At 36.7% G+C, this 19,176-nt stretch overlaps 1 protein-coding gene and 2 long non-coding RNA genes across 3 annotated transcripts; 2 read left to right on the forward strand and 1 right to left on the reverse strand.

Moving 5' to 3' along the window:
* Nucleotides 1-253: 253 nt before the first annotated feature.
* Nucleotides 254-4,045, reverse strand: LOC144528995 (uncharacterized). Its single transcript, XR_013502948.1, has 3 exons — nt 3,999-4,045; nt 2,054-2,183; nt 254-1,259 (listed from the first exon to the last, which is right to left on the reverse strand). It is a non-coding gene; the product is annotated as an uncharacterized LOC144528995 (long non-coding RNA).
* A 4,207-nt stretch (nt 4,046-8,252) lies between these two features.
* Nucleotides 8,253-9,470, forward strand: LOC144528386 (uncharacterized). Its single transcript, XR_013502896.1, has 3 exons — nt 8,253-8,427; nt 8,768-9,015; nt 9,131-9,470. It is a non-coding gene; the product is annotated as an uncharacterized LOC144528386 (long non-coding RNA).
* Nucleotides 9,471-10,918: 1,448 nt separating this feature from the next.
* On the forward strand, nt 10,919-15,459 carry LOC144529072 (zinc finger protein 706). Its single transcript, XM_078268008.1, has 4 exons — nt 10,919-10,975; nt 12,320-12,470; nt 14,413-14,534; nt 15,171-15,459. Exons 2-3 carry the CDS (start codon nt 12,336-12,338, stop codon nt 14,506-14,508), a joined length of 231 nt encoding a protein of 76 aa, XP_078124134.1. The 5' UTR covers nt 10,919-10,975; nt 12,320-12,335; the 3' UTR covers nt 14,509-14,534; nt 15,171-15,459.
* The last annotated feature ends 3,717 nt before the right edge of the window (nt 15,460-19,176 follow it).

Below are 19,176 nucleotides of genomic sequence, written 5' to 3' on the forward strand. Positions count from 1 at the left end.
ACTGTTAACACAGTTGTGCAACTACTATGCATGTTTATTGATTTGCACTTGCACCAAGGAACAGTGCAACGTTCATATTTTCATAGTTGTATAAGGATTACTATAGCGTAGATTCATGACTAGTTGTTAAACAGCAGGATGAAAATGTGACTTCTGTTCTGCTGAACATGCACGGCTGTCACATATATATATATATATATATATATATATATATATATATATATATATATATATATATATATATATATAAATGATAATATTATCATGTGACTCTTATTGCTCTGCAGAGCCAGTGGAGGAGCAAGTGCAGGTTCAGCAAAACAATACTGGAGGTAAGAGAGAATATCTTGGACCACAAACCAAAAGCCTCAAACTTGTTGTCTTATTTTTAATTTGTATATGGATGATTATTTGTCACAACAGTTAAATGCATGCAATACAGGATGTGTGATAGTCAATTTTCTCATCAAGCACCTTATGTACACAGATGATTTGGTAATCTTTTGCACATATAGTGCTGGTTTACAGCTTCTGAACATCTGTCTAACGTTTGGCGTTCATCTATCTGAACGTCAGTCTATCAGGAAATGATCTGCAAAAGGCCATTGTGTCAGTTCTTATCAATGCTTATTTCTTCCAGGCTCTGGGGAGCTGCTGCGTCAGATAGCAGGAAGGATGAATAAATGGCAGAACTATGTAACCCCATCTCCATACAGTGACACTGGGGAGAACAACTGTCCGTTTGACTGACAGGGATATGATTTGCGATGTTTCATCTTCATTGACATCCCAATGGCCTGGATAGACGCAGAGGTAGCCTGACATTACAACAACATCTTACTTACAGGTGTTGAATCACACAATGCTGTTACTGGAGACTAGTCTCACATTGCCAAACCTATCTCCACAGCGCTGTACTGGAGAATGGCATCCAAATGTTTCATGAATGATCCCTAAATGACATTTTCTGTGTCCAATGATACTTAAAGTAACTTTAGCCACACATCTGGCGCTAAAACTTTGTCTCTCCCTTTCTCTGTCTCGCTCTGCTTTCCCAGAAATTAAAAATGAAGTAAAAAGGTTTGAAAATATGTGCATTATTCGCAGATTTGAAGAAGGCCATACTATATCTGCAGTAAGAGCCTTACACCTCTGCTTTTACAGAACTACTGTATACAGTACGGTGCCAACCTCGCATCCATCCACAACCAAGGGGAGTATGACTTCATCCAGGAATCTTTAATGACGGACGGCCAAGCCTGGATTGGGGGCAGTAATGCAGTTAGGGTAATATGCAAACATCATTTTACAGAGATTCATCCCTATAAAAGTTAAAGGTTATGATTTTAGATTCTTTGAGTGAATCTAAAATGTTTTTAATTTTATGACCACAAATATTTTATATACAGTATACTGCATATTCATATGTTTTGCATTCAACCTATATTTTTCACAAGAAACATTTACTATACTTTTTGTTCTCAGCAATATGTATAGTCTGAAGTTCATTCTTGACCTTGGAAATGGCGGTTTAGACATAGACAATATGAGCAAAAGGTCATCTAAAAGCTGTTCCTTGTTCAATTCAATCATCCTCAGCGCATACATTTTGCCCAGATGTCGTGAGATTGTAGATGTACAAATTTCAACTTTTCTGAGCACTTTAAATAAAGGGATAGTTCAGATATTTTTGAGTGGGGTTGTATGAGGTTCTATCTGTAGTCAGTGTATTACCCACAGTAGATTGCAGTCGGCATTTGAGAAACAGGAAGAAGTACCTACACGGAAACTAAGCAATGTACTGCTGTATTTTAGCCACCTAAAAAAGAGCCCACCATGCAACATTGCTGCTAAATAAACAATTAAATAAAAAATATTTTAGTCAGCGCCTGTTCTCCAAACTGGGTGTGTGCCGACCGCTATCTACTGTAAGTTACTGACTATGAGTAGCCTACCTCATACAACACCACTTCAAAAAATCATAACTATCCCTTTAACCATTATTGTATACCATTATTTACATGCTATTTGTCTTTTGTTTGTTTTTGCAGACCTTGGCTTGGTTATGGAGTGACGGTTCAGAATTTGATGGGATCTGGGTCCCACCCAACCCAAGCAGATGGAGAAGGTGTCTCGCAATAGGTCGTTGGTCAGGTACAGTTGTGACATCAAATGACTCAAGGCTGGAAATGTTACAGAAAGGATTCACCATGTGGAGTAAACTTGTTTCTAAAATAATAATAGTGACTTTCCTCTCTTGTTTTCTTGTTAGATTATCCCGACCTGAATAATTGGTATTGTGAAAAGGAGCTTCCCTTTGTCTGTGGAACAAGACAACATAATTATCTATGATGTGAAGTGTGTGCAGTCTTTTACTGACCATAAGTTCCCTTTTTTTAAATCACATGAAATTCTTTCGAAACCCTGTATACAATTCAAACATGTTATAATATTAAAAATAAAAGTCCAAGGAGTCTTATTTGCATTTTAAATAAAAATCTGATCCAGCCAGTGGTGAAAGAAATTCAGATCCTTTACTTAAAGATCCTATGACATGCTGCTTTTTGGATGCTTTTATATAGACCTTAGTGGTCCCCTAATACTGTATTTGAAGTCTCTGTTATATAGGCCTTAGTGGCCCCCTAATACTGTATCTGAAGTCTCTTTTATATAGACCTTAGTGGTCCCCTAATACTGTATCTGAAGTCTCTTTTATATAGGCCTTAGTGGTCCCATAATACTGTATCTGAAGTCTCTTTTATATAGGCCTTAGTGGTCCCCTAATACTGTATCTGAAGTCTCTTTTATATAGACCTTAATGGTCCCCTAATACTGTATCTGAAGTCTCTTTCCCAAAATTCAGCGTTGGTGCAGAATTACAGCCACTAGAGCCAGTCCCACAATGAGCTTTCCTTAGGATGTGCCATTTCTGTGTCTGTAGTTTTAAATGCTATTGAGGAGGAGAGAGGGGGAGGCAAGGTGGAGGGTGGAGGTGTGGCCTTGACCAACTGCCATGCTTCCCTCGATTGAAAGCCATGATGTCTCTCTCTTTCTCAAAGGCAGAGCAGGATACCCAGAGCTTGGTTTACATCTATCGCCATTTCTAGCCACTGGGGGACCATAGGCAGGCTGGGGGAACTCACATTAATGTTAAAAAACCTCATAAAGTGAAATTTTCATGCCATGGGACATTTAAAGTGGCTATATGTAACTTTCAGTTTGTGTTGATTTTGCTGTTGTAAAGGTCTTCTGTTTACGGTGCTGTATTGCCCACTGTAGATTACCGAGTTAGCGTTACAGGGAAGTATATATAGTCGCAATTAATGTTTTGCTCAACCAGAAAATCATTAATTTACAATAAAACAATAAGTTACAGATGCATCGTTGCATTTCAAGTGTTGCATACGGTAACTTAGCCTATTTTGGATGTCTCGTGAGCTAAACAGGTATCACTGCCACTGTGTCACGAGCCAAAGCATTAGGAGTTTGTTGAAGCAATCAACGTAGTAATAACTTAGATTAATATAGCACATTATATGAAACACACAGACGCTTTACACAAGTAACATTACAGGAGGACAAGGGGAAAAGAAAATAGTAGGCCAACACAAACACGGACTAAAAGGAAAACATCTGCACTAAATGGAAGGGGGATGTAATTTAACGTCGGCTACTGACGTACAACCACATCGCATTGTAATCGTGCATTGTAAAGTAATTTTATGAATGAAATAGACACATTACATATTCGGGGTCGGTTTTGAATTATTTACAATCTCGTAATTGTCTCCATCTGTTAACAGCCCGACAGAGTGTGACTCATGTTAATGACCGTTGTCTTTCACTTTCCCTTTTAGCTTTTAGTTGTTTTTTGTTTAATTTCCTTCTTTTCTGTGATGGTCCTGTCCCAGTATCAGCCATAACTACAACAGATAACTTCTAAAATAACAATAAAATACAATTAGGCCTATATAAAGAAATCTCCGGCTTCCTTTTACCTGGCTCTGCTGGCATACGCTAACACAGGCTTTCCGGTGTTACAAAGAAATCTGTGACCCATCAGAATGTGTTACTGTGGCGCCATCTACCTGCCACAAAATATTCTGTGACAACGTGGGAAAAATCAAACCCCGGCAGAGGCCTTACTAAAAACGATATAAAAATGGCGTTCTTTTCACTGTTAGTCTCGTTTTCTGTTACAGGTAATTTAAGACCATTGTATGAAAAATGACAGAGCTTTAGAAACATAAAAAAATAGGGCTGTCAAACGATTAAAATGTTTAATCGCGATTAATCACTGAATTTCTATAGTTAATCGCATATTTTATCACGTGATTAAAATTCTATTATTTTGCATTTCAGAACAGTTTTTAAGTACATATTAACAATCGAAAGCAATTTTTACCAGTGTATCTTGATTGGGAATCAAATGAATGCAAAGAAAGTTACTTTATGAACTTGATTTTAAGATTTGTAATTATTTATTTACTGTAAACAAAAGAAAATTAATTCAAAAAGTCATTATTGCACAATTCCTCCAAGTACCTAACTAAAAAACTAAAAATCCCTATCCTTACTAGAGTCAATATAGTGTTTAGTAACTCCTAAATAATGTTGATTACTCACTGACGTCCAGTGATCAGCGGTTAATGAAACAGCGTTTGCAGCACCTTGCAGCTGTTCCACTGTGGCTGCTTTCTCCGTGTCGTACAGGCTGTGTATCCGTGAAAACTACTGTCCCCCTCGACGGCAATGAGACAGGTCAGAACATGCCAACCGTAGTACGTCTTTAAGACCCGAGTCCTCTACGATGCTGACAGGTCTGCAGTTAGTTGCCACCCGTTTCGCAAGAGCTGTAGTAATTTTTGGGGATTTGGTTTCATCCACAGGTCGGCAAGTAGCACTCTCCAGCATGCTAGCGGGTAGCATCACGTTAACTGTACTGCTATGCTTAGCTCCGTAGGTGGTAGCTCTAGCTTGACGTGCTTTAATTCGCCTTTACACAACGTGCATATGACAGCCCTATTAAAAAGTTACATATAGTCACTTTAACTATTCTGTGTTTGGTAATGATGATATGTTAGCACTTTTTAAAGAAAAGCCTAGTCTATATCCTTGACGTTCCACTTTCGGGATTGCTCCGTTGCCGCCGGAAAATCCGCTGGATTTCACTCATTTAGGCCGGATATCTGTTGCCTTGGGCTTTCTTTGTGTTGGCATTTTAAACTCTGGTCGATTTATGAGGACTATGGTTAACTGCTCCTCAGATCTCTGCAGGTTAAATGGTGTTTGGTGTTTTAAGCCCCCAACGTCGCCTTCCAGGCAGTGCGGCAATGGTTATGTTTAGGGTTAAGGTTAGGGTTAGCTGCCTGGAAGGCGACGTTGGAGGCTTAAAACACCATCGAGCAGGGTAAATCCAGACAGCTAGCTAGACTATCTGTCCAATCTGAGTTTTCTGTTGCATGACTAAAACAACCTTTGAACGTACACGTTCCACCAAAACAAGTTCTTTCCGAGCCTATTTTGCAGCGGCACCGCAGCTTTTCTCCAGCTTTTATCCGGTGCTTAGCACCGCCCAAGACGATTGTGATTGGTTTTAAGAAATGCCATTAAACCAGAGCACGTTTTTCTCCCATCCCCGGATAGTACGTGGAGTAGCCAGACTCTCCTCTAGCGCGCTTTGGAGGAGGGTCTGGCAAAGCGAGACTAAGAAAAGCCCAACCAGGGACAGGAGTCGCATGTTAGCCTAGGCTAGAAATTCCAAATGCAGCGCATCATGTTATAGTAACCTGTTAGAATGTTTTTTTTGCATTGTCCCTGACAAATTTAATTTAAATGTTATACTTTTAAACTTATGAATAAATAATAGGCTAAATAAAATGATCTGGTTGACAAAAAGAAAACCCAAGTAGAGACAAAATAATCTGAATTGACACCAATATTACAAATACTTTAGGATTAAACAGTAGGAATGTATCACTGGGATCAGGATATATACAAGTAGTAGTTACCAGTGTTAGTGGGTGAAACAGCTGTTCAGATACCAATACTAACACTACTGACAAGAAACAAATAAACACACAATCAGTAAAATCGGGGTCCCATTGATTAGGAGGTGACCTGTTCACAACCCGGACCACTGATAAAATAACTAAACATCTATAATATTAATCCTTAATTCTAAGTTTTAGAAATACAGTCACTGAAAAAGTTGTTATTGTGTCGGTGGATTGACAACTATATACTGTATTTTGTTGTGTATTAAACCATAAACATATTTAATTTTTTGCCACTTTTTTGCCTTTTATTACATCTTTTATGTGTGTAGTATCTGGAGATATACAACTTTGACTTAAGTTTTTGGTATAAGGGATTCATATGAACTTTACCCCACAGCCTGCTGTCCAAAAAGTTGACGCTCCAATCATATACTCACACATATCACTTCTATGTTAAACAAAGCATAGGGGAAATATATACTATGCTTCACCAGCAGAATTTTAGAGTAGCCATTTTTGGGATTGACTGAGGTGCTCTCCAGATTTCCATGGAGTCTGTAAATTGATGCTGAAATCTTTGATGTAATAAATCCTTTTATAATCAAGATCAGTGTCGGCGAATCCCTCTTCCATACAGCATCACAGCAATAAACAACTCAAGATACCACATGTGCATTTTTAATCTTTTTGCATTTTCTTTTTACAAGATGTGCTATAAATAGTGTGAAAAAGTTAATATTATATCTGTTATATTGAGATTTAGTCAGTTTCAGAATTAGTCCTTATTTATTTTGTGTGTCATCAAGAAGATTATTATTAACAATTTTGTACATTTCTGTCAAACAGCCAACAGAGTTCATCCACAGTTTGTGACCTATTTATCCCATAATACCTCTATTCTCTATTCTATTCGTGAATAATATCTGACTGCCTTTACTGTAATTCTACATATCAGTATCAGTATACTAATCAGTAATGTTTTATTTAAATGACTGGCAGTTTTTGTAGTAGACCAGTAAAATACACTGATAACGGCTTTGGTAACACCCAGAATTCCCAGCACATAATTACAGCATCTTCAACGCTGCATCACTCCTGCTCTGGCTGAGAGTTTAGAGAGAGTCCACTGACTCAATTGAGCGATTGCCGCCAGTTTCTCACACCAGGATTAGACTCAAATTCATGTCAATTAATGTCACTCTGAACAATCGTTGTATTCCTGTAGGACTTTGGACCCAGTGACACTGATTACTATACTGTATGCTTCTTTCTTACAACAGTACTTTATCGTATAGCTATCATATTTTTACATGCTGTCTTGCAGCTGTTTATTCTGCAAATAAATAATAAAACATTCAAAGATTCATTATTTGATATTGATTTTTCAGATTAATACATTTACATAGATATGAAGGAAGCAAGTTAAGACTTAGAGAGACTGTCTGACAATCACAAATGATGATTTGTTTCAAGGGAAGTACCAACTACTGCCCTCCGGGAGGCGCTACAGTGTCCCAGATTGCAGAAAGAACAAATATAAACATTAATTTGTTTGCTGAATCAGCACTGGAAGGCAAAGAAGTGACAGTTCCCCCCCCCCATATATTTGTATGTTTATGACTATTTATGACCAATCTTACAGGGCTGAGCCCCCATTATATTAATTATTATTATAACTTTTGTCTTCATGTTGTTGTTGAGTTGTCTTTATACATTTTGGTGTAAGTGTGTTAAGTATAAGTGTTATCTTATCTTAACTCTTTATCCACACTCTGCAATAATGTGGCGAAAGAGCTCAAACTCTAATGATGACAGTCAATAAAATACATAGGGTATGTAAAAGCAGTCTGTTTATTACCTTTTTGATGGTATGTAAGTGCTCTTCAGAGATCCTGCAGAAACTCAACTCAGAGGTTTGACTACTGAAGCAGGTGAGACTTTTGGGTTTCATGCATTTGATGATGTAGAGTTTCATTTGAACTTCTACATAAATAACTGCATATCCAGATGTTTTGTGTTTTTAATGATTTTAAATTCCTGTATTGCAGCATATAGCACAGTAAACAACAGATTTTTACATTTTGCCAAAAGCCCCAAAACTGTTGCATTAGTCTAACTTTATTTTAGATGTCAACACTTGAGAATTATGGTGCATCTTGTCCTCCTGATACCCAAATGCATGCCTGAAAAGTAGCTTCTTCTTTTTTTAGATAGTTAACTGCAGTTCTTTCTTTTTGTTGTTCTACCAGATGAGCGACCGGTTCAGATGTTGGACAGGACAGAAGAGAAGGAGTTGCTGCCTGAGGAGGAAGTTGGAGATAAGGTGCTGCCTGATGTCGTAAAGAGCAGATGTCCAATTGGGTGGTCCACATTTGGATCCAGATGTTTCATCTTCATCAACAGAGAAATGCCCTGGGTAGATGCAGAGGTAGAGCCTTATATTTAAATCCAGTATAATTATACGTACACTACCGGTCAAAAGTTTGGGGTCACTTAGAAATTTCCATTCCACTCCATTATAAACAGAATACCAGCTGAGCTCCAGTAATGCAATTATGTAAACCCATAATGTAATCTGAAAACTGCTGCCCTTATTAAAAAAACAATGCAACTGATCTCAGCTGGTATTCTGTATGTAATGGAGTGGAATGGAAATGTCTAAGTGACCCCAAACTTTTGACCGGTAGTATATATATATATATATATATATATATATATATATATATATATATATGTATACACAAAGCTGTTCATCTCTTCTTTTACAGAAACATTGTGTCAAAAATGGTGCCAACCTCGCCTCTGTCCACAACCCAGGAGAGTATGCCGCTTCTCGTAAAATTTAGCAGTTTGGGATTACTCACTTACTGTGTTTGGAAGTAATTCATTTTGTATGTTTCACAGGACTTTGTTTGGCTCTGGAGCGATGGGTCAGGGTTTCATTACCAGGATTGGAGCATCGCCGAGCCTGACAATTATAGAAACAATGAGAAATGTGTTGTGATGAACCGATCAGGTACAGTAATACTGTGTAATAACCCGCTCACTTATAATATCAACTCACTTTTTGGCAGGAAAACTGTAACATCTAAAATACTGACTGGAACTTTTCTGTCTCATCTGCCTCTTAGATGAGCTCCTCTGGGTTGATGCCAACTGTGAAACAGAGCTTCCCCTCATCTGTGGAACAAGACCAGTTTAAATTGTATAAAACAATTAAAGAAATTCTATTGCTGCTTTTTGAAAATCACATTATAATTTAGTTTGGATGGAGGGTGCACAAGACTCTGGATCACACAACCTTGTCAACCATTGATAACATCATCTAACATCCTTTTCATCTAACAGCAACCATGCTCGGTTTGTTGTATATCAAAATGTTGTGGAAAACTGTAAAACAAAATTACAATATACATGTGATTAAGAAAGATGACATATTGGCCCTTCATTTTTGTCTGGAAATAAAATAACACTGCTTAAAGCAATGTGTCAAGTTAAAACTAACTCACCATAATAATTTGTTTGTATTTTATTATGAAATACAGTAACATAAGAATCCTTTGTGTATGGGGGACAGAGTAAGATGTGTCATGTTCAGGGAACTGAAATAATATTCTATAATGTTCTAAAACCTCACGATAAAAGCTTCACAGTTTGTTAAGAAAAAAGGGCTGAAATATACTGAACGCTTCCTTACTGATCATTATAACCCCCACAGACAGACACACATGCAGTTGTGTAGTCTACGTGATACGCAGGTATATGCAGTAAACCCACTAAGAAAGCTCCAGGATTTCCATATACCCACTTAAAAATGTCCAATACGTCGATACGCAACAGCATACTTTCCATTATGTTTTTGATATATTCTGAATTGTCATCTGTGTTTTCCTTCTTCTCATAGACTAAGTAAAGGTATTTCCACCGTAAATTGGTGAATAAAAGTTATCTGAATGCAGGAAATGAAGTCATTGACAGCCAGACCCCCCACTATGATATACCCCCCTCCCCCAAAGGCAGATTCTGGCCCATATATATATATATAATATATTTATATACAGTACAGTATACCCACTACAATACATTAGACCTCACCACTGCACACATGTGTTTACTTACTTGATTAAGTTATGTTCACACAGACATTACAACGGCTGTATTACAGTTAAAGGTGAAGGGGGGCAACTGAGGCCACACATACCGCACCCCGATTTTTGTGCTACCCCACCCTGTTTGTATCTGAGACATATATAATTATGTCATCATTTTAATCAACATTTCAGTCCTATTAGTTCTGAATATGTGGCAATTAAACTCTCTATAGTCCAAAGTTGATCTAAATATAGGCCTTTATGTTAACTCCTCTGCCAGAGTTAAAGGTCAGCTTCAACAGTTTCTAATAATAATAATAATAATAATAATAATTTTCCATATCAGCTCCATTCGTCTGCATTTAAATTGTGGTTCGAAGACTTGAATCTTTTCAATGTGGACGGACTCATCTAACAATTTAAGCAGTAATATCTATTACTGAAAGTAAAATTTCAAGGATCAAAATAGGCTAGATGAACAAAAAATAATGTAAATGTAATGTTAAGCTTCGTTTGTGTAAACAATAATGCAGTTTACATATTCATTTGTGAGTTTGTGTGTGCTCTTGTGTCCTTCACTATTTAAATGTGTAAGCTACAATCACCACCAGAATATTTTCCAGACACGAAAAAGTGTCTTATTATTATTCAATACGTTTAATTTCCAAACGTTCCGCAAACTGAAACCACAAATTCTCAGAAGCAAATACTGAGGACACCAGTTGCTGCCGCTGCTGTTAAGGCGACAGTTCCGCTCCAGGCCTGATGGGGGCGCTGTTCGTTTTAGGCATGTTTTAATACGACGGTTCAAAAACCTTCTTTGACAATTCCTTTGGCATTCAAAAAAGAGACCGACAAAAGAGCGAGGAGAGTCAAATCTCGAAGGTAAATCCGCGTGAAATCGAATAACGTTACTGTAATTATTGTTTAACAGTTCAAACTCATTGGGTGTTAGCTAACCCTGATTTGTATTCGAAAGTGTTTTATTTATACTCGTACAACATTGTAATGTGTAGTTATTCCGATTCACATGTAATCTTAGCTTCTCAGCTATCTTAGCTAACAGTATTAGCAAGGCGGCGCCGGTTGAAGAAAGGCCTGTGCTAACAAGCTAAACTGGTTGTTTTAAACAAGTTCTGTTTAGAAACAACGGCCAATAACGTTATCCATGTTGACAACGAAATTAATACATACAGACAAGAACAGACCAGTTATTGCTTGACTTGTTTGTTAATTTAAAGGGAAACTGTGTTTAAACGTGATTGTCAACATGGATAACGTTAACTAAAACGGGCATTCCACCAGGCGCAGATGCCCCGCGTTCCGCAGATTTAGGAGATTTCGTCATTTTTCCTAAATATGTATATGTCATTAATAAGTCTTTTCCAAACTTGTTTCCTCAAAATTGGAATCCTAATTGTTAGTGTACTATGCGCTAACATTATAATTTCCCTTAACGTTACTTTTAATTATTGGGCATAGCATCATGTAAAGCAGCTTCTGACTGAAAGCTGTGTCAACGTAATATTGGCCATACTTTTTTCCCTTCAGTAGTATTTGATACAATATAGATTGTGAATTTAGTTTAACATTGTAGGAAAGTGCCAATAAATATATATTCAAATTGTCTTTTGACATGAAGGGGTTGGTTAAAAAATATTATCCATCTTGGATGCATGCAATTTCCCCATAGATTTTACGTCTCTTTGTGGGATTTTGTCTCTCTTTGGTCCTTTTTTTTTTTTTTTGGGGTTGTTTTGGGTCTCTGTGGTCAATTGGCATTTCTTTGTAGACGGTTTGTGTTCCTTTGTGGTAGTTTTGCGTCTCTTTTTCACATTATTTTGGACCGTTATTATAACCATATCTGCGTCTAAAATGTTGGAAAAGCTAGAGCAGATAATAAATAACACTCAAAAAGCTTAAAGACAAAACTTGATAAAGAAATCCAACTACAATTGTTAGATCTGAGTAAAGTCTTTTATTTACGTTCATTCAGCTTAGGTGCTGCCCAAAAACGTCTTGGGTGCTGCACCTTAACATTACAATGGCAGGGAAACCCTGCCAACTTATCACACCCTAAATCTACCTGCTGCTAGTGATTTTACACCCTGCATTTTGATGCAGCATTTTATGTTGTTGTGTAAGCAGACAAAAGCTGCAATCTACGATTTGGCCAATAAAAGTTGCACATATTGATACATTTGTCTCTTTTTTTTGTTATTTCTGCAGGTCAAAGTTGAGGGCCATGGCTCGCGGGCAGCAGAAGATTCAGTCTCAGCAAAAGAACGCCAAGAAGGCAGCAGAGAAGAAGAAAGGCCAGGCCGCTGACCAGAAAACTGCAGCGAAGGCCGCACTTGTCCACACCTGCCCCGTCTGCCGGGTGAGTACATTAGCTGCAGCTGACTGCAGATCAGATTTAGTTGTACAGCGCTTTAGAGTGCGCCCAAAAATCATTGGGGTACAGCTTGTGCGCAGTAAAATCTGCACTTACCAAAAGGCTCAGTAGCTCATTGGCTGGCGCACGCTCCAATTACATTTTGCATGTGATGTGTACCACAACGCTATGGCGCCATGGCTAGGGACGTAGACTTATTTATACAGTCAGTGTAAACACTGAAACACTGCAGCGCAATGCTGTCCATCTTAGCTGAGAAAGGAGAAATGTCTAGCTGAGTCGAGTTAAAGCAGTTACACACTGGGCCGATAATCGGCCGTTGGACGGTCTGGCGAAGTCAGTGACTCGAGTCTGTTCGGTGTGTTCCCTGCCGTCGTCCGTCGGAGGAGCTGTTGGCCTTCATTTTGGCTGACCTGACGTGCTTAGTCGGAGACAGGACAGTCGGGACTCAACCGGAAATGGCAAGCGGGATGAGCGTGACTAAGCCTCTCAAAATCTGTTGAGTGTAGCAGCCTGGTTTTGTTTTCATGCGATTTAACAATGAACAGCTGTGCGTAAATATTGCAGTCGATCGTGTTTATTTAATTGTGGGAAACCAAAATAGGGATCACAATAAATATTTGATTAATTATGCAGCCCTACCATGACACCACTCCACCCCCCCCCCTTGAAGATGAAGCAGAAAGCGCCCCGAAGCGCTGCCCTACAAACAGCTCTGCATGTTATTAGAAAAAAACAGAGGAGCAGAATCACTTTTTGACCAGTGCGGAGAAATGCGCTTTGTAATCAGCCAAGGCTGCAGAAAGCAAAGCAGAAATAAGACATGCAACACATTTAAATGTTTTTTATTCAGATATGAATAATATATGATTCAATCAGCATCTATAGGGCCCTATCTATGGAATCTGTTATTATAAATCATTTTCTGTTTTCATTATATTAAATAAAAGCCATATTTTCCTGTGGGTGTTGACATTAAAACTGTTGTAGGTCTAGTGGCTTAAGGAGATCACCACTATCTCTTAAAATGTGCAATGTGTCAGGTTAGAAACGCAAGAGAATGCCACCGCAGTTTGGAATGCTTTATTTATCACTGCCACACAGTTGGCTCACCATTTCTGTTGAAGTTGAGATGTGGTTCTGAAAGGGATATTTAAAATGATCTAACCTGGTAGTCTTATATACATATAGAGCAGGCACAAATATGGTAATAAAATGTGAGACATATCTAATAATGCTTAAAATGTAGTATTTTTGGATGCACCTAAATTACAATGTTAGGCGCACCAGTGCAACCAATGTAAAAAGTTAGTCTAGAGTCCTGTCTTTTTTTTTTTTTTTTTTTTTCACAGAAACTCTATTTGAGATCTGGTTTACTCTGAGCGATGCTCACTATATTCTACAAGGCGTCAATGATGTGTCAGCTAGTCTTAGCAGTCCTCTGAGACATGAAAGATATTTTGTTGAGCAGTTTAGGATTGGCTATGAAATCTACTGTAAAATATATTTTGTTAATGCTTACCTATTGATCTTAATGAGGTTGAAGTTTGAAATTCCCGTCTGAGTAGAAAACATCAGTTGATCATCTGACACTTCAAGCACAGTGCCATTTGGGCATGCATTTAGGGCTGCAACGGTTGTTTTCATTACCCTCAGAGTCTTTTCTTTTGTCTAAAAAGTATCAAAATGTTGACTGACGTTTAATTTTGCAGTAATTGTTTTTACCCAAGATGTCTTCTGCAAATTCATTGTTTTATGTAACCAACAGTGCAAACCCTCAAAAAATTCAGTTTATTTTCATGTATGACAGTTTCATTTTCTTAATCAATTCATGTATTAATAGACTTTTTCAGGTATACTTTGTTTTGTACGACAAGATAAAAAAAAAAAAAAAAATGTAAACCATGATTCTTTTTTGTTTTTTCAGACACAGATGCCCGACCCCAAGACCTTCAAGCAGCACTTTGAGAGCAAACACCCCAAGTCCCCCATGCCCCCTGAGCTGGTGGATGTTCAGGCATGAAGAACTGCTGACAGGACCCTAACCCAGTAAGACAGTAGTAAAGTTTCTGCATTTTGAACAATGGGCATTTTAAAAAGAAAACTTAAAGCAACACCAAAGATTCTTTTGTACCTTTTTTAAAATAATGTTTCCAAAAATCGTTTCAGTGGTTCATCAACTCGTAACAGGGTGAACAGCACTTCTGCATTCACTTTGCGGCCCTCTATCGGCTATAACCGCACTATGCAAGTTTGCCAGATCGGGTAGCGGATCTGTAGTTTGAATGAGACATAATGAGACATTACGACAGTGGTAATGGACAATTCCGCTTCCAACCTGTAGGGGGACCGAAGAGGAAAAGTGCTTTGGTGTTGCTTTAATGCAGGGTTTTTGCGGTAACACTTTACCTGAAGGTATCTACATAAGAGTGACATGACACTGTCATGAACACTAACCCTAAACATAACTTGTCATGACAAAAACCGAATTACACTAAAGGAAGCGTTATGTCATAAATGTTTGACTTGTTTATTGTGTTTCTGACACGTTCATGACAGTGTCATGTCACTCTTATGTAGATACCTTCAAGTAAAGTGTAACCGTTTTAGCTAACTCACTTTGTCACTTTTAATATTTTGCAACTATTTCCATAATACTAAAAAACAACAAACTTTTATTTACAGATCCACAATGACCAACGACTAAACATTGAATCACTGCGCCTGAAGGAGGTTGATGACGAACACTGGGACCCATCAGTATTCATGGACAAAAATGTTGGGATGGAGGGAGGGGGTGGAAGTGCTGTGTATGTACATGTGTTTGTGTTAAGAGAAAACAATAGCGATGGGGCAGAAGTACACCAGCACCCCACTTTTATATTTATTATGTACAACTACCTTGCTATTTCACATGGGGGAGGGGACCTGCAAGATTGCCTGCTAACACTGAATAAAAATTTCTTGTGACTAATTACTGGGAAATGTGATGAGTCTGAAAAAGCTACAATGGGATGTAAAAAAAAAAGACATTATTTTTTAACAAATGGCACATTTAAGACCTGACTATATATTTAATCACTCATCTACAGTGGGCGTGGCACTATTGTTGGGTAAAAACTTTGTCACTCCAATCATTTTATTTTCACTTGAGTAGAGGGTATTGACATGATGTCTCCATCATCAGTGCACACCCTCTATAGAAGATGAAATGGGTTTTCATGATCATTGGCCTCTTTAAATTACTAAAATCCCATTGTGTAATTTTGTTAATGGTCAATGTAGAATATTAGTTCCTCAAACTATTTTTTTTGGAGATTCATGGTTTTTGTCGAACAAGATTTGACACCTTTGCCTCCTCTGTGCTGCTGCTCCACAGGTGTTGACACTCGGTAACACCTTACAACAGTACCTCACCTTAAACCACACAGCAAATCCCATAGTATGTTCTATTTTCCCTGAATAATTATGCTCACTTTAATGTCGTCCTCCTTGGGCATGTCTTGGCAATAACACCATCTTTGTCGCACTTCAGTTAAACCAGGACAAGATTTGCTCTGTGCTCATTTATTCTTTCAGCTGTTGGCAGTGTGGTTGTTCATTGTTTGAAGAATCTGTTAGTGGCCCCAAGCCTTGAGAGTTAAAGAAATTAATTCCGTAACTGCCAAAATGATTAATTCCTGTTTTTGGTTCTTTATATATTTACTAGCAGGCAAAAAACTTCACTAATTTGCTTTCACTGTACTACTTTTTAACCGTTTCAATAAATTGAACAATGTATTTAACGTGACTGGTCTTCTCAGCTGATTCTGTGTACATGACATAATGAAAGGCGATTATTACATTGCATTACAGTATACAGCAGCTGTCGTGTTGGTTGATGTAGAGCATAGTTTCTCAAAGTGCGGTGTGCAGCCGTCAGATACATTTTGTGAAAAATGAAATGCATTACATTTTAATCAGTGGCTCAATTCAATATTTAAAATTTCAAAAGCTTACATTTAATACACTACTACTGCCTCAAACTGCAGTGACAACTTGTAGAAAGATACTGGTTGCATCGCATCTAGTGGCACCTTGTGAGTATCGCAGGAATTTGTCTATATCGACGACATTTCATTTACAGGATAGTTCCAGGACCGCCGGAAGTATCGTCTGATGTCACTCATTTTCGGCCGGATGTCCTCCACCTTCCGCTATCTTTGTGTTGGCATTCTAAACTCCAGTTGATTTGGGAAACGTCCTCTGAACTAGAACCCACATTAAAATTTTATTGATCTTTTTTTTGAATAAAATTGTCATCACACACTCAACAGCCATTTTAATTCCAGAGCCCGCCTCCCTACTTACACATTCCACCAAAACAAGTTCCTTCCTGAGGCTATTTTGCAGAGGCACCGTTGCTTTTGTTTAGCGCTTGGTTTAAAGAAATGCCAATAAACCAGTACACTTTTTTTCTCCTATCCAGGAAAAACATTTTTAAGACCTACTAAACTGAATTTTTATGACCTATTATACGGTATAATATATATTTTTTATGGAGTACTATGACTTTTACTTTTTTCGACATACTATACTGACTTTTTTTGACATACGATACTATGACTTTTTTCGACCTACTATACCATGACTTTTTCATCACTTTTTTCGACATACTATACTGTGACTTTTAAAGACTTTTCGACATACTACACTGCCTTTTTGACTTTTTTCGACATAATATACTATCTCTTATTTATGACATTTTCGACATACTATACTATGACTTTTAAAGACTTTTCGATATACTATGCTATGACTTTTTTGGACATACTATACTGTGACTTTTTCATGACTTTTTTGAATTTTTTCGACATACTACACTGCCTTTTTATGACTTCATATTTTCAACATACTATACTATGACTTTTTTCGACATACTATACTGACTTTTTTGACATACTATACTATGACTTTTATAACATGACGATATATACTATGACTTAATTTTATTCTTTTTTTTCTTAATTTTTTACGACATACTATACATTTTTTAGTTTTGACATATACTTTGACTTTTTTACATTTTTACAACATCCTATACTTAACATTTTTATGATGTTCTATATTACTTTTTATGACATAGTATGCTATGACTTTTATAACATACTATACATTTTTTTATGACATTGTGGTATGAGTTTTTACGACATACCATAACTTTTTTTCCGCATACTATACTAGTGACTTTATTTTTATATTTTATGACATACTTTACTATGACTTTTTTCGCATACTATACTATGACTTTTTCTTTTTCAACATACTATATAATTACTTTTTTATTACTTTTTTTGACATACTATACTATGACTTTTTATGACGTTTTTCGACAAACCATACTATGACTTTTTATGACTTTTTTCGATATACTTTGCTGACTTTTTTCGACATACTATACTATGACTTTTTTGACTTTTCTCGACATACTATACTATGACTTTTTTGACTTTTCTCGACATACTATACTATGACTTTTTCGACATACTATACTATGACTTTTATGACATGACGATGTATACTATGACTTAATTTTATTCTTTTTTATTCTTAATTCTTTTCGACATACTACACTGCCTTTTTGACTTTTTTCGACATACTATACAGTAACCTATTTCGACATACTATACTATGACTTTTTAAGACATGCTATACTATGACTTTTGCATGATTTCTTTCGACATACTATACTATGACTTTTTCTTTTTCTACATACTATATTATGACTATTTTCGATGTACTATACTATGACTTTTTTCGACACTATACTTTTTACTTTTTTCTACATACTATACTATGACTTTTAAAGACTTTTTTCACATACTATCCTATGACTTTTTTGACTTTTTTCGACATACTACACTGCCTTTTTATGACTTTTTTCAACATACTATACTGTGACTTTTTCAACATACTATACTGTGACTTTTTATGACTTTTCTCGACATACTATACTGACTTTTTTCGACATACTATACAATGACTTTTTTGACTTTTTTCGATATACGATATACTGCTATGACTTTTTCGACATGACTGATTTTTTTCGACATACTATACTGTGACTTTTTATGGCTTTTCTCGACATACTATACTATGACTGTTTTATGATTTTTTTCGACATACTATACTGTGACTTTTTATGACTTTTCATATTTTCGGCATACTATACTATGACTTTTTTCGATATACTCTGCTATGACTTTTTTCGACATGCTATACTATGACTTTTGCATGATTTTTTTCGACATACTATACTATTTTTTCTTTATGACTTTTTTCGACATACTATACGACTTCTTTTTGACATACTATACTATGACTTTTTTCTTTTTTTTTCGACATACTATACTATGACTTTTTTTTTTTTTCGACACACTATACTATGACTTTTTAAGACATACTATACTATGATTTTTGCATTTCTTTTTTATGGCTTTTTTTAACACACTATACTATGACTTTTGCATGACTTTTTTCATTATACTATACTATGACTTTTTTCTTTTTCGACATACATATTATAGTATGACTTTTTAAGACATACTATACTGTGACTTTTTTGACATACTATACTATGACTTTTTTTTAAACACTATACAATGTCTCTTTGACTTGTTTACACTTTTTTCCGACATACTATGACTTTTTT

This window comes from Sander vitreus, chromosome 14, assembly GCF_031162955.1.
Source record: "Sander vitreus isolate 19-12246 chromosome 14, sanVit1, whole genome shotgun sequence".
NCBI classification, from domain to species: domain Eukaryota; kingdom Metazoa; phylum Chordata; class Actinopteri; order Perciformes; family Percidae; genus Sander; species Sander vitreus.